Source organism: Taeniopygia guttata, chromosome 6 (assembly GCF_048771995.1).
Source record: "Taeniopygia guttata chromosome 6, bTaeGut7.mat, whole genome shotgun sequence".
Lineage (NCBI taxonomy): Eukaryota > Metazoa > Chordata > Aves > Passeriformes > Estrildidae > Taeniopygia > Taeniopygia guttata.
In genome coordinates, this window is record NC_133031.1 from 34848030 (window position 1) to 34862496 (window position 14467).

Here is a 14467-nt window from a genome sequence, read left to right on the forward strand (position 1 = left end):
TTTTATTTAGAAATAATCCTCTTGCACTTGTGTAAGCACCTAAATAAAACATGGCTCAATTAATTAATTATGCTGAAATCATGGGACTTCACAACTTCACTTTAGGTAGGGGTTATTTTATCTGCTTTAATGATTAAAGCCGTCGTTCATGCCACAGCACAAATTGAACTTTAAAAAATACATGGTAAGGGGACTTCAACCTACTTTTTTGTGTTTGGGGTTGTTTTTTGTTGGTTTTTTTTTTTTATAACAAAAGGAACTACTGAAAAATTGTTGAGATTTTTGGGAATAATTAAGCAATTTTCTATGCATTAGGTAGGAAATAGTGAAATAGTGTCCTCATTGTGTTGACTTTGGAACTGTATGGTCACTTCAGAAATGCACTTGCTGAGTTTTGCAGGATATTTCCTGCAAAAGCTGGCTAAAGAATTCTTCAAAAAGTGTTTGAGGGTAAATGTCCATCTGTGAGAGAATGCATTAGTCATCCTGACCTCTTTTATTGCAGCGTGAAAACAGCTTTGAATTGGAAAATACTTCTCATCTCTCTCTCTCTCTCTCTCTCTTTCTGAAGTAATTCCTTCTATTTTTTTCTATGCACTTTTCCTAATGTGGTCACCCTGTGCTGGACACTGGGGAGGCCGGCCTGGAATTCTGGGGGCAGTTTGGGCAGTTTTGTGACAAGACAAAGGAACGGCCTCAGGCTGGGCTCAGGGTGGATATTTGGGAAAATTCCTTCATGGAAAGGTTTGTCCAGCTCTGGCCCAGCTGCCCAGGGCAGTTTGGAGTCCCCATCCCTGGAGGGATTTAAAATCCATGTGGAGGTGGCACTTGGGGACGTGGGGCAGTGGTGGCCTTGGCAGTGCTGGGGGAACAGCTGGACTCTGTCTCGGAGAGCTTTTCCAACCTCAAAGTTTCCTTGATTCTGTGATGGAGTTTTTTATCTGACAGCTGCCTATTCCAAGCCTGACCAGGGCAGTTTTAGATACAACAAGCCTTGCATTGCTTCATTCAGACCACTCAGGCATGGAAAAGAAATCTCTCTTTTTTTTTTTTTTTCCCTTCATTTCCTGATCTGTGGGGTTGCAGATAAGCCAGATGTGCACCACATGAGCAGGCAATGTATATTTTTCTCCAAATTAAGGCTGCAGAGATCATTACGCTCCTGGTTTTAATTCAGTTTATGTCACAGAATATCAACACAACTGCTTTGAGTAATCCTGGTGAGCAAAGGAAATAAAAGAAAAGGGATCCCTTCCACACTCAGTGCTGCTGCCTCCTGGAGTAATTGGGGTTGGAGGGGACCTTTGAAGCTCCAACCCATTTCCCTGGCCCAGCCCATCCACTCCCGGGTGCGTTTGTAGAAATCCCATTGATTGAAAAATTCCCCCACCGCTTTTCAAGTGGCAAAGTCACTTTGTAAGGGTGGCATGTCACCAGCAGTGTCAGTTAATCCTGGCTGCAGCAGCCCTGTTAATGCAGTGCTTAATCTGCTGGTGACAAGCTGTGATTTATATTCCCAGGAGATCCCAGCCTTGTTAATTGAAATGGATTGGAACTCGTGTTCTCCATGATGGGCTGGGTCTGGAGACTCAAGAGTGCTGGGAAAGACATGCAGAAATAGCTGAACTGGGTAGAATTTAAAAATTAGTATTACAAAAGTGGTGATTATTGTCTGCATTCGGGTATTTCTCTTCAATTATCATTTTTTGGAACAAATAATGGATTTGCCACATCTGCTGACCTCCTCTTCCATGGAAATCAAAGCAAATATAATAATTTGGCCACCTGAATTAGACACAAAGTGACTAAATAAGCAAGACAGTCTATCAAGCTTGATTATTCCAAATGGAAATTGATTTTATTCAGTTAATTGGTGCTTTGCCTCGCTTGTTCTCTTATGTGTAACTGATTATTCTGATTTGTAATTTTTAATCTAATTATTGCCATCTCTTTGAAATGATCTTTACTGAGGGTATTTGTATAGAATACATGAGGAATTTTGACAGTCAGATATAATATTGTGGGCAGTTAAATTTAATTATAATTCATTATAAAATTATGTATTTGTCCCTTCAATTCCCTTGTTGTTTCTGAAGGGGTTGGAAACAAAGCTTGCCTGGTTTTTATTTGTACAATCACCCCAACGTTGAGTATGCTGTAAACAGTCCCATTAAAAAATTATGGGGTTTATGGTGGAATTTAATGTTCATCTCACAGTGTTTTCTAATTTATCACGTGGCTGAATTTTGAGGAATGCTTCCCAAGTGGAGAGGTCCCTTCTTGAGTTTCTTGCTGGGCTGCACTAAACACGTGCACAAAGATCTCCACAGACTCCATTCCCCTTTTTCCCCCTGGATTTTAGGATATCCTGAGTCCCGAGGAAGAATTACAAGGATTCAAAAATAAGAGAGTGACAACTCGATTCGAGTTTTTTGAAGCTCCTGAACGTGGGACTTGATCAAACTTCTGGAGATATGATTTGGGGCCTAATGGGCTTTAAGGTCCCTCCAACCCAAACCATTCTGGAGTTCCATGGTTCCATCTTGATGCGAATTCCTGACTTCCCCCTGGTCCTTCAGAAAAGGGAGGAGCACTTAATCTTCCCAGTTATTTTGTGAACACGTAATTGAAGGACCAGTTTTGGGAATGCTGCAGCATTGATTGCTTGCCCTGATGACATAACGGGGCAATAAAGCCCTAATCACAAATGAGGTCATGGGAGAGCAATTCCAGTTAAACTGTAACCTGGTGCTGCCTGGGCTGGGTCAGCAGACACAGTTGTGGCACCACATTTCTACATTTACAATATACAGTCCCTGGCTTTTTTGAAGCCAAAGCCTCAGGGAAAAGAAAACAGCTGCAATCAGCCCAACTGGAAGTGGGAGCAGCTCCAGGTGCCTGGGATTCCAGCCAAGAAGGAGCTGCTGTGCCAGCTCACCTTGCTCCAGGTAGGGGAACCCCCAGGCAGCTGGGAAAACAGGCACTGGGGCTTGAGATTCTTATCATGGAATGACAGAATGGTGTGGGTTGGAAGGGACCTTAAAGCCCAACCCATTCCATCCCTGGGCAGGGACACCTCCCACTGTCCCAGGTGTTCCCAGCCCAGTGTCCAGCCTGGCCTTGGGCACTGCCAGGGATCCAGGGCAGCCACAGCTGCTCTGGGAATCTTCACAGGGATCAGCAGAGTGTTGGGCTTTATGGATGGAAAGCGTGGAGAGCAAAGAGAGAAGGGTGACTGTGGTCTGCTCATTCCCTTGTTGGTGTTTTTGTTGGTTTTTAAAATTAAACTAGCAAATTTTTGGGTTGGCACTTGCTCTTGGTGTGGCCTATGGCTTTGTTAGCCTACAGTGACAAGGCTTTTGTGGTTCTCATTTTAAATTCTGTTTTCTGAATTGATGGTGCTTTATCCTTGCAAATGTGACTTTTGTAGCACGGAGAGGCTGGGGCAGGACCTGAGCTTGGGGGAAAACCACAAATCCCACCAGTCTGTCCACTGTGCTCTGTGTTACGTGGGCTGTTTGTCTGATTTTTTTCCTGCCTTAGGAGGTTGTAAGGATGAGGATCAGTTTAACCTGCTCTGAAGCAGCTGGTGCATCCTTGGGAGGAGGAGCAGGACTCCAGATCTGTGGCAGGGCCGCGTGACACCGCAGAGGTTTTGTTGGCCTATTTTCTCAAAGCCCAGGTTTCGCTCTTGAGCTGTCAGGTCAGATGAGGATTCAGTTCTGCGGCCAAAATAGAAATTAGCCATGTGTGGTAATCCATTAATCCCTGGAAATAATGCCATTTATTCACGTTTTGGGGAGCTGGGCTGTCCTCATGCCGCCTCCTTGGGCTGTGCGAGGAGCGGCCGCGGCGATCCCGGGAGGAGCTGCCCAGAGGTGTGCCAGGCTGCCCTGATCCCTGAGCTGCCCTCTTGCCCTGATTCTTAAGATTTTCTAAAGCCTTCTGAGTTTTCATTCTTGTAGAGAACTTTCTCACACAACTTTCTGTAAACCTTCTCTTGTTTTGCATTCCTCCATAGGGGCGGAGAAATTTGTTGTATTGGTAGTTTGTCCAATGTCACTGGAGAGGTGGCACGTTCACCCTCCGATCCACTGGCACCTTTGGAAAAGTATAAATGCTGGAGTCAGGAAATAAACTTCCTCTTTTCCATTTTTGCAATAGCAATGGTTCAGTGCTTTCGCTGTAGTGACACTGCCCCTGTGCCATTGCAGCACATTCCAGCTGCTCCGACTCCTTGGACAGGGAAACTGTGGCTGCCCCATCCCTGGGAGTGCCCAAGGCCAGCTTGGATGGGGTTTGGAGCAGCCTGGGGTGGTGGAAGGTGTCCCAGAGTGATAATAAAGAACAGAAAAAGTCAGTCCGTGGGGTTAAACCTGAAGTGCCTGAGCCGTTGAGGATGGAATCATGGAATTGGTGAGGTTGGAAGAACCTTCCCAAACCATCCAGGCCAAGCTGTGCCTGGTCCCCACCTTGTCCCCAGCCCAGAGCTCTGAGTGCCACCTCCAGGAATTCCTTGGGATGGGCACTCCTGAGCAGCCTTTCTGTGACAGAATTCCTCCTGATGCCCAACCTGAGCCTCCCCTGCACAGCTGGAGGCCAATCCTCTTGTCCCTTTGCTATTTCCCTGGGAGCAGAGGCTGACCCATGCATATCCAGGGAATAAAGGCTGGATGCAGCAGGATATGAGTCAATAAATTCACTTTTTTTATTATTTTAAAGGCAGCTCCTATTTCTTTTTCCAGGAGGGACAGCAGTTGCCCTACAGCAGAGCTGTGTAATAATGACAATTTGTCTCTCCCTGGATCTTTTCCTTTCCACTTTCATCAACCAGAGTCTTCTTTTGTAGCATGTGGTTGTCCTTCCTTGCTCAGCCGTGCTTTTTCTCCCTGCCTGTGCTCTCAGGAGGGTTGTTACTATTTTTTCCTTCTTGTTTTACCAGACTGTATCATGACTTTGTGCCTTTGTGAGTAAGGAAAATGCTGTGCCTGCAGCAGTGGGTTGTTAGATTGGGGTTTTTTGGGGTTTATTTTTGTTTGTTTTTGGTTTGGTTTGTTTTTTGTTTTGGGTGGTTTGTTTTTTGGTTTTTTTTTTTTGTTTGTTTTTTTGTTTTGTTTTGGTTTTTTTTTTTGGTTGGATTGCAGCTTGGGCACCTCCCCATCCACCTCAGTGGGAAGAGAAGGGACAGGAGGAGGGGAAACAGCCTCAAGCTGTGCCAGGGGAGGTTCAGATTGGAAATAAGGGAAAATTTCTTTGTGGAAAGGTTTGTCCAGCCCTGGCACAGCTGCCCAGGGCAGTTTGGAGTCTCTGTCCCTGGAGGGGTTTAAAATCCATGTGGATGTGGCACTTGGGGACATGGTGGCCCTTGGCAGTGTTGGGAATGGTTGGATTTGATGATCTTTAAGGTCTTTTCCAACCATAATTCCAAGATTTTCTGCTTGGTCCTGCTGAGCCCAGTCCTTTACATGCAGCTCAGTTTTCCCAGGGAAACTCCTGAGAAGAAAATCTTCAGGAGCTGGAAATGCAAAGGGCTTTGGCCAAAACCAAAATCTCGGGATTTGCATAATCTTCGTGGCTGTGTTTATTTCTGATAATTTGAGGGACACCACAGCGTGTTCCAGCCACACTTTATCACATCCCAGAGAATATTTTTTTTCTTATCACATCCCAGAGAACAGATTCCAGGGGTCTGGCAGGGAAGTGGCATCTGGAAAACCCTCCTGACAGGGATTTGGAGAGAAGCACTGATGTTCCTTTCGCTTTCTGCTCTCCTGGAAACTTTCCAGCAACTTCAATTATTCTCTGTTTGTTTTGGGTTTTTTTTTTGGTTTTGTTTTTTGGGTTTTTTTGGTTTTTTTTAAGAACTGGATGTATTTTAAGGATAAGAAAGTGAACTCAGCACTACTTTGGAAAATCGTCCCCTCCCAGGATTAATTACCTGAAATTCTAATGGATTTCAGCAGCCTTTGCTGAGGGTGGAAAGCATCCCAGCATTCAGCACCTCTCCCCCGTGAATTCCACTTTTATTCTGGCTTTATTCCACATTTCCAAATCTTTCCCTTCCCTTCAGTTCCATTAAGTGCTGCCGTGTGTCCCAAGTTTCTAATTATAAATATAATACAATTATAAATTGTTAATTTGGGACACCTATATAATGCTCAGAATGATGCAGGCACAGTTTGCAGTGAGGTGTTAAATTAACTGATTAGACAATTAACTGTCTAATCCCAAGAATGGGATTGAGAAAGAATGGGATTGTAAAACCCCAAGAATGGGATTAGATTGTAAGACATTTAGGCTACTTAAATTAGAAATAGTAGTAGAAGGAATTGAGGGAGTAAATTAGTAGGAAGCTGGATTGGGGGAAAAAAAATAAAAAAAACCAAGAAAATAAAGTTTGATGCTAATAATACTTTTTATTATTCTTTTTTTCACTCTTTGTATTAGAGAAAAAAACCACTGAGTTTCCCAGCTGTGCATCCAAGGAATAGCAGCTGTGTGCTGAGTTTGAATTTACTCCTGGGTGTAAACCTGGACCTGGTGTGGAGCAGGCATTGGAGAGGTGGGAATGACTGGAAATATTTCACTGCTGAGTAACAGCTGTGAGAGTGCTGCAAAGGTGGTGTGAAAGTTGTTGTCACGGCAGATTTTTCTATATTTGAGCTTATCCAGGGATTATTTCTGGTGGATTATCCCACTTTACATGGAAAGGCAGGATTTTCTCATGGTTTTTCTAATGACTGCCAAATTCTTGGGTTTTTTAGTGTGTTGTTAGGCTGTGTAATACCCTGTGGAAATTGTGCTGTTAAATTCAGTGTATTGCCCTGAACTGGGAGCTCTGGTGAGCAGGGATAGAATTTTAGCAGTGGCTGCAGAGCCACCATCTGGATAAATCCTGCCACAAAGCAAAGGTTGGGTGAAATTGTTTCTAAATCAAGCAGGACTGGTTAATGGCTGAGATGGGAGCCTCACCTAATTAATCTGTTCATTAGAGATTGGATAAATCACAACAAATTAATAACAACATTCATTTTCCACCTCTATTTAGAGGGACTGGAGTACTTCTGGACCTGTTTATTTGTCTACATCTGTGAGTTTCCCTGAATTAAGGAACAGTACGTTCTCATCACACTTTTCCTCCAATTTTCTTCACGCTGGAAATTATTTTCTGGTCTCACCAATGCTGAAATGCTGTGTTTAGAAAGCAGAATCAGCCTTGGCAAACATTCCCCTATGGAATTCATCCATGGAGCCCCTCACTGTGGCTGAGGGAGCTGAGTGGGATAAGGAAACTCTGGAAGTGTGTGTTAAAGGGACTCAGAACTTTCTGCTTTTACTGGGCTGCTTGGTGGTAAAAAACTTCTCTTTGTTATGAATTTTGCTTTTTTCTCTGGGAATGACTCCCAGGATTGTTTCCTCAGTGTTCTCATCATATGTGGGGTTTTTTTTTTAATGGAAGTAGCATTTTTGCCCTGATTTCTGGTGTTGTCTGTGAACCGTGGCTGAGTGTTCTAGATTTAAAATCTCCTTAACAAATTTTTGGTGTGCAAAAGTGGTATTTTCTTTTTCTTTTTGCATCAAAACTGAACATCCAGTGTTAAGTGATGGGAGAGTATAAAACAGGGTTTAAATAAATTTAAATTTCAAGCAAACGTTGCTTTTACTTTTAGCTTCCTTCTGCCACGAGGTGAAAAAAAAAAATAAAAAATGATATCACTTTGACCTGAAAACTTATCTTCTGCTTTGCTTCCTTCCAGGTCCAGGATGGAAGATTCCTGCTCGCTCCTGCTGCTCTGTGTTAGTTTCATTTTTGCACAAGCTCTGCCACCCAATGGAACGGAGCTGCCCAAAACCACCACAACGACCAGTAAGGAGCGATCTCTGGGCTGGGATGGGCACGGACCTCAGGGGGTTCCCTGCTGGCACAGACCAGGAGGTTTTGGCAGGACTTTGACCCCACTGACACAGATGTGGTGGTGCCAGGTGCCCTCTGGGTTTGGTCTGCACGTGGGTGGTGCTGGGGTTTCGCTTTCTCTTTGCCATGGACGGGAAAACACGGCCGAGGTGGAGGAGCTGCAGGGCCCAGGAGCTGCCACGGGGATGTGGGCACAGGTAACAGGAGATAAAGTTTCAGGGTGAATAGACTGGAGCACCGTGAGGAGCCTTGACATGAGTTCTGTGTTTTCCTGCAAAGACTGGAGGAGGGTGTGAGGTGTCCTGTGGAAGGTCCTGGCAGGTGAGAAACAGGAGAGTTGTTCCAGGAGCTGAGAGCGATCTCCTCTTCTCCTGATGCCTTGTGCAGGCTGCCCTGGAGCAGAGGCTGGACAGAGTTACAGAATAAAGCAGGGATTTATTCAAGGATCTCCTCATGGATCCACCTTGGGCAGCACCAGAGCCCAGCCAGGGCTGCACCCAAATGAACCAAAATGGCCCCAAAATGCACGAGCGCTCCCGGGGCTCTCCCTGGGATCAGTTCTGCTCCATTGGCACCTTGGAGTTCATTGTCCCATTCCAGCTTTAGCCCAGGCAGTCCCATCCTGCTTGTTTTTCTCTCTCCAGCCCACGCTGTTTGTGCTCCTGGGCTGAGATTTGGATCATTTGTCCTTGGTGCCCAGCTGGAGCAGGAATTGTTTTGTCTCTGCTCTGTGCAGAGAGCTCAGCATCCCCAAATATAAATCCCAGGCCCACACACTAAAGCAGCACAGAATGTGAAAAATTTAAAAGCTAAACCTGAGGCATCACTCTGGGCCACCACAGCACCTCATGTTCATCCTCATTTCTGTTTGCAGAATTTCTTCCTCCTCAAACCCTCCCACAGCCACATCCTGGCCCGTGACAGTCCTGGGGAGAGGTTCTTCAAGGGAATTTGGGGTCTGAGGAAGTGCCCAAGGCCAGGTTGGACAGGGCTTGGAGCAGCCTGGGAGGGTTCAAGGTGTCCCTGGCCATGGCAGGGGTGGGATGGATCATCTTTGAGGCCCCTTCCAGCCCACACCAGGGAGGTGGAGCTGCTGATGTCCCATATGAGCAACGTGACCACGTTTCGATGGCTGCTCAGGTCGCTGTTGTTGACACCCAGTGTTGCACAGGAAGCTGATTTGTTGCTTTATTTGCTTTTAATCTCTCTGTGAACTTTACACCCCTGGGGAAGGAGAGGAATCAAGTGCCAGGCTTGGCTGGTGGCCCCTTGGATTGTTTTGGTTCATGGTTGTGGCAATTTAAATGGAAATAAGGGAGATTTAGATGGGATATTGGCAAGAAAATGAGGGTGTCAGACCCTGGCACAGGTGCCCAGAGCAGCTGTGGCTGCCCCTGGATCCCTGGCAGTGCCCAAGGCCAGGCTGGGCAGGACAGTGGAAGGTGTCCTTGCCATGGCAGGGGTGGAACAGGATAATTCTGAGGTTCTTTCCATCACAAACCTGTCTGGGATTTGCTGCTAATTCAGGTGTGAGCATTTGCCTTCTGCAGAATCTGACTGCAGGGTGGGTGCAGCCCTTGCTGGGCACTGGGCAGGGGAAGTGGAGCTTGGGGAAAAACAAGGGGCTCCACCATCAGCAGTGACAGCCTGAGCGTGGCTGTGCTTAATGCTTCCAAAAAACCCCAAATTATTCACAGAAATGAAGCTTTAGCCGAGTGTGAATTTGCTAATGAATCAGTTTGAAGTATTGTCAAGTAGTTTTTGGTCGCTGCTTCTTGTCTGGCACCTGCAGCTGTAGAAAAACAAGTTCGTAATATTGGGCTGAATATGTCAGAATATGGGAATTGAGAAGGGGAAGTCACTTGCTGTTTTTAGCACTTCCCAGAATTTTAATAACATGAGCACAAAGGGCGTTTTGCCATCAGTGTTGTTCATCTTCAGAGCTTAATTCCAAATTGTGTTGAATTGAAGTCTGATAATATGGATAAGAGTAATCTGATCATCCCTATTGTAATTAAATCTTAATTTCAGTGATATGATTCAGAAATTAGTGGTGTGACTAAACTGTTTTTCCTAAATATCAAAGCCTTCCTGGCTTTGCAGTGAGGAAGAGTTTTGTCTGACAGACAAGTTAGGTGCACCCTGAAAATTACATTGCTGCAGAAAGAGGACCAAGATAATTGGATTATCTAATAAATTTGATAACCATTGAATAATACAGCATTTTAAAATACAAAAATAAAGATTTTGATTGAAGCATAAAGAAAACTCCATTTAACAGACTATGGAAAGACCTGGAAGAGCCTAAAAAAATCAGTTTTCCTTTTACATGCTAATTTGATGAGTGATCCCAAAAGATACTTTTGATTCTGAAAGGAATAGGTATAAATGATTTCATGTCATTAATTCAGCTGCCTTGATTTTTTCCAATGATTTGCTGGATTACAATGTCAGCTTTATTCTTATTTAAAACATGATTACCTTGTCTGGATGGGTCGATTTTTAGCACTGCTGCTGCCATTTTACCTCCTACAAGAACACCCTGAAATTGCAGCCATGAAATTGCTGCCTTGAAATTTCCCTTTCAGAAAATGAGAATGTTCTAGTCTTTCTTGCACTGCCATTTACTGAAAATTTGCCCTGATATTTTCTCCAGGTATTCAACTGCATGAAATAAATCTAAACCATCAAACCACAGAATGGTTTGGCTTGGAAGGCAGCATCTAGTTCTGACTTCCAAGCTAATATTTATTAGGATTTGCATAAATAAATGTATATTTCCAGTAGAGATAACTTAATGCTCCCAGATCCTTGTTACGGACTGTTTATTCATGATATTGTCCGTGACCATCCCGTTACTCCTGGTAATTCAAATATTTGTAAGTTCCCCAGGATTAATCATCCTCTGGATTGTTTTACTTCCTCTTGTATTTTTACTTGTGGAGTTGTTGAAATGTGCAAGCAGCCTGGGAGCTGCAGTTTTAAACCTTTAAATACCTTTCCAAATGTTTACATTCCACTGGTATTTACTCCAGGAGGGTTCACGATGCCTTTGAATCCTCACAATTTCTTTCCATCACTCTGAACCTTCAGAGGGAATAAGTTCATCTGAGGAGCTGCAGGGTAAAAGGCAGGAAAATGGGGCAGATTTGGGGCTCCTGTTTAGTGCTGGTTTCACCTTCCAACAAGTCAGTGGGAATGTGAAAATAAGATTTTGTGTCTCTCCTCTCTGGGGGGACCCCACCCAGGACACCGTGTCCAGCCCTGGGGTCCCCAGCACGGGGAGGACCTGGAGCTGTGGGAATGAATCCAGAGGCACCAAAATGTTCAGTGGGGTGGAGGAAGGGATGGGAGAGCTGGGATTGTTCACCTGGAGAGGAGGAGAAGGTTTGGGGTGAGCTCAGGGTGGCCTTGCAGGGCCTGAAGGGGCTCCAGGAGAGCTGCAGAGGGACTGGGGACAAGGGATGGAGGGACAGGACACAGGGAATGGCTTTAAGCTGTCAGTGGGCAGATTTAGATGGGATTTTGGGAATTGGGAATTGTTCCTTGACAGGGTGGGGAGGGCTGGGATGGAATTCCCAGAGCAGCTGTGGCTGCCCCTGGATCCCTGGCAGTGCCCAAGGCCAGGCTGGACACTGGGGCTGGAGCACCTGGGACAGTGGGAGGTGTCCCTGCCATGGCAGGGGTGGCACTGGATGATTTTTAATGTCCCTTCCAGCCCAAAGCATTCTGTGACTCTGTTATACCCAGGAGGACCCAGAGGTGGGACTTCCCTGTGGGACTCGTGGTGGTTTCATGGAGAAAATGAGGCAGCATCAGAAAACTGAGTTATGCAGAAGGAAATTGGCCCATTTTATTTGGTATTTAAATGCCAAAGGGGTTCTCTGCAGACACTCAATTCCACGAATTAGTTTGGAAAGCAGAACTTCAGAAGTAGCTGGTTTCAGGTCGGGGGTTGCACTGGGTGACATTTAAAGGTCCCTCCAGCCAGGCTCAGATTCTGTGGCTGCAGTGCCAGGTGGGCTGTGCTGGGTTTGCCCAGTGGGATTCAGCTCTGAGATGCTGAACTCACATTTCCTGTGCTTGTCTCCTCTCCTGATGCCTTGTGAGGCTGCCCTGGAACAGAGACTGAACAGAGTTACAGAATAAAACATGGATTTATTCCAGGATCTCCTCATGGATCCACCTTGGGCAGCACCAGAGCCCAGCCAGGGCTGCACCCAAATGAACCAAAATGGCCCCAAAATGCACGAGCGCTCCCGGGGGCTCTCCCTGGGATCAGTTCTGCTCCATTGGCACCTTGGAGTTCATTGTCCCATTCCAGCTTTAGCCCAGGCAGTCCCACCCTGCTTGTTTTTCTCTCTCCAGCCCACGGTGTTTGTGCTCCTGGGCTGAGATTTGGATCATTTGTCCTTGGTGCCCAGCTGGAGCAGGAATTGTTTTGTCTCTGCTCTGTGCAGAGAGCTCAGCATCCCCTGATATAAATCCCAGACCCACACACTAAAGCAGCACAGAATGTGAAAAATAGAGAAGCTCAAACCTGAGGCATCATTTCCTGCTGGCTGTGGGTGCTGGTTTCCCTCCCCTACCTGTCTTTTTTTTTTTTTTTTTTTGCCCTTCCTTTTCTTTATATTTTCTTCTGATTTGGGTTTGTGCTTCGCACGTACCAAACAAATCTCCTGGTTATCAGCTGCTGCTCCTCTGCAGCCATGGCAGGGTTGGGGTTTTCTCTTTCAAAAATAGCCTGAGTGGCTTTAGTGTGGGTTTTGCCATGTTCTCTGTTGGACATTTGTTTGTGATATCTCTGGATTTTGAAAAGAAGATAAGATCTTTGCAGAAGTAGAGTTGGTTCTTGTGGGATTTCGCCTATCCTGAGATAAAGAAGATTTTGTTTTGTGTAATTCGCCAGAATAATTTCACATTTATGGCAAAGTTTGCCCTGCCAGCTTGCTTTTGTAGAGGAGGAAAAACTGTGTTAATCACACACTTTTAATCACACACTTTTAATCACGCAATTTACCCAAAAATGCAAAGGAGCTGATCCAAGGATGGAGCCACGACTCTTGAGTGGGAGTGGTGGGAAAGTTTCTCTGCTTTGGAGGATTTGTCTCTCCTGCATCCATTTCCTACAGTGCTTCAGTCATCAATTTTTGAAGCAGTAATGATTAAAAAGTTATTTCAGGCTTTTTTTCCCCTTGAAAATCCGCCTTGGTTTGGAGACAGTTGTGTTGGCCAGAGATGTTTTAGCCTGTGAGCCTGCAATGGTGTCAGTTTTAACTTTCTCATGCAATTTTTGGGCTGTATTTATAAATTTACTGATACTAAAAAAAAAAAAAATAGAGGTAAAAAAATGAAACCACACTGTGCCTTACTCACAGGCTCTGCAGGGATGAAGCCACTGGGGGAGCAGCTGCAAGGATTTGGGAACAGATGTGCCCAGGTATAAAGAAAAATGAACTTTTTTTTGGATTTTGACCCAATTTCCTTGTGAAATGGTAGGAGAGGTGAGATCTTGGGGCAGAGAATCAAATCAGTCGTGGTGGGGATGCTCTGTCCTTGACTGAAGAAATGGGGACACTTGTTTGGCAGAAGGTTCAACTTCTCTTTTCCTGCCTTGGATTGAGCTTTCAGTGTTTGCCTGGGAATCAGTTCTCCACAGACACCCCAAAAATGGTGCTGCAGTTCTGTGAAAGGAAGAGAGGGGTGATTTTTTTTTTTAATTGTGTAATTGTCTGATGGAAATTTTACTAACCTCGTGATGCAAACTTGTTGTTTGTCCTCTCATGTCATGGGTCTTGTCACAGAGCTAAAGAGAACCAACACAAACCCTCGGATCTAGGAGCACTCTGACATTTCTAAACTCATGGAAGTGGCTGCATTTTGTCTGTGAGGGACAAAACCAGAGATTTTTTTTTTTTTTGTGTGTGTGTTTGTTTCCTTGGCTTCCAGAAGGAGTTGCAAAACAGCCCACAGCAAGTGTTGGGTGATTATTCATCTTCATGCAGCCACTCCTTCCCAGAGTGATTTCCTGAAGCCCTGCCAAGGCAGGGTCAAGCCTGTCACTTTTATCATTATACACCACCTAAAAGTCATCCCTGGTGCCTTTTATTGCCTTCCCTCTCTTTGCATAACGATGTTGATTTATGAGCCCTTTTTCCCCTGTGTGTCCCGAGCTCACCTGTGCCTCTCCAGGAATTGTTTCCCATTCCCTCATACCCTGTGGAGCACCCAGAGAGTTTCCAGCTGTGGGTATTTGTTTGATCCACAAGAATCCTTTCTGGATTATTGCAGGTGTTACCTACTCCTAGGTTTTTTTTGGTTGGTTGGTTGGTTTGGTTTTTTGGGGGGTGTTTTTTTTTGTTGTTTGTTTGTTTGTTTTCTTGAATCCCTGAATTGTTTGGGATGGAAAGCAACTTAAAAATCATCCCATGCCACCCCTGCCATAGCAGGGACACCTTCCACTGTCCCAGGATGCTCCAAGCCCTGTCCAGCCTGGCTTTGGACACTTCCAGAGATCCAGGGGCAGCCACAGCTCCTCTGGGAATTCCATCC

The 14467-nt window shown here is 45.2% G+C and overlaps 1 protein-coding gene across 3 annotated transcripts in view; it reads left to right on the forward strand.

Annotated features, from left to right (window-relative positions):
• The window catches only part of PTPRE (protein tyrosine phosphatase receptor type E), a 92023-nt gene that overhangs the window by 48943 nt on the left and 28613 nt on the right, over nucleotides 1-14467 (forward strand). For all 3 annotated transcript variants that reach the window (XM_072931358.1, XM_072931359.1, XM_030276617.4), the window contains exon 2: nucleotides 7758-7867. In XM_072931358.1, the coding sequence (XP_072787459.1) occupies nucleotides 7765-7867 (103 nt within the window). In that variant the 5' untranslated portion in view covers nucleotides 7758-7764. The remainder of the gene's footprint in view (nucleotides 1-7757; nucleotides 7868-14467) is intronic.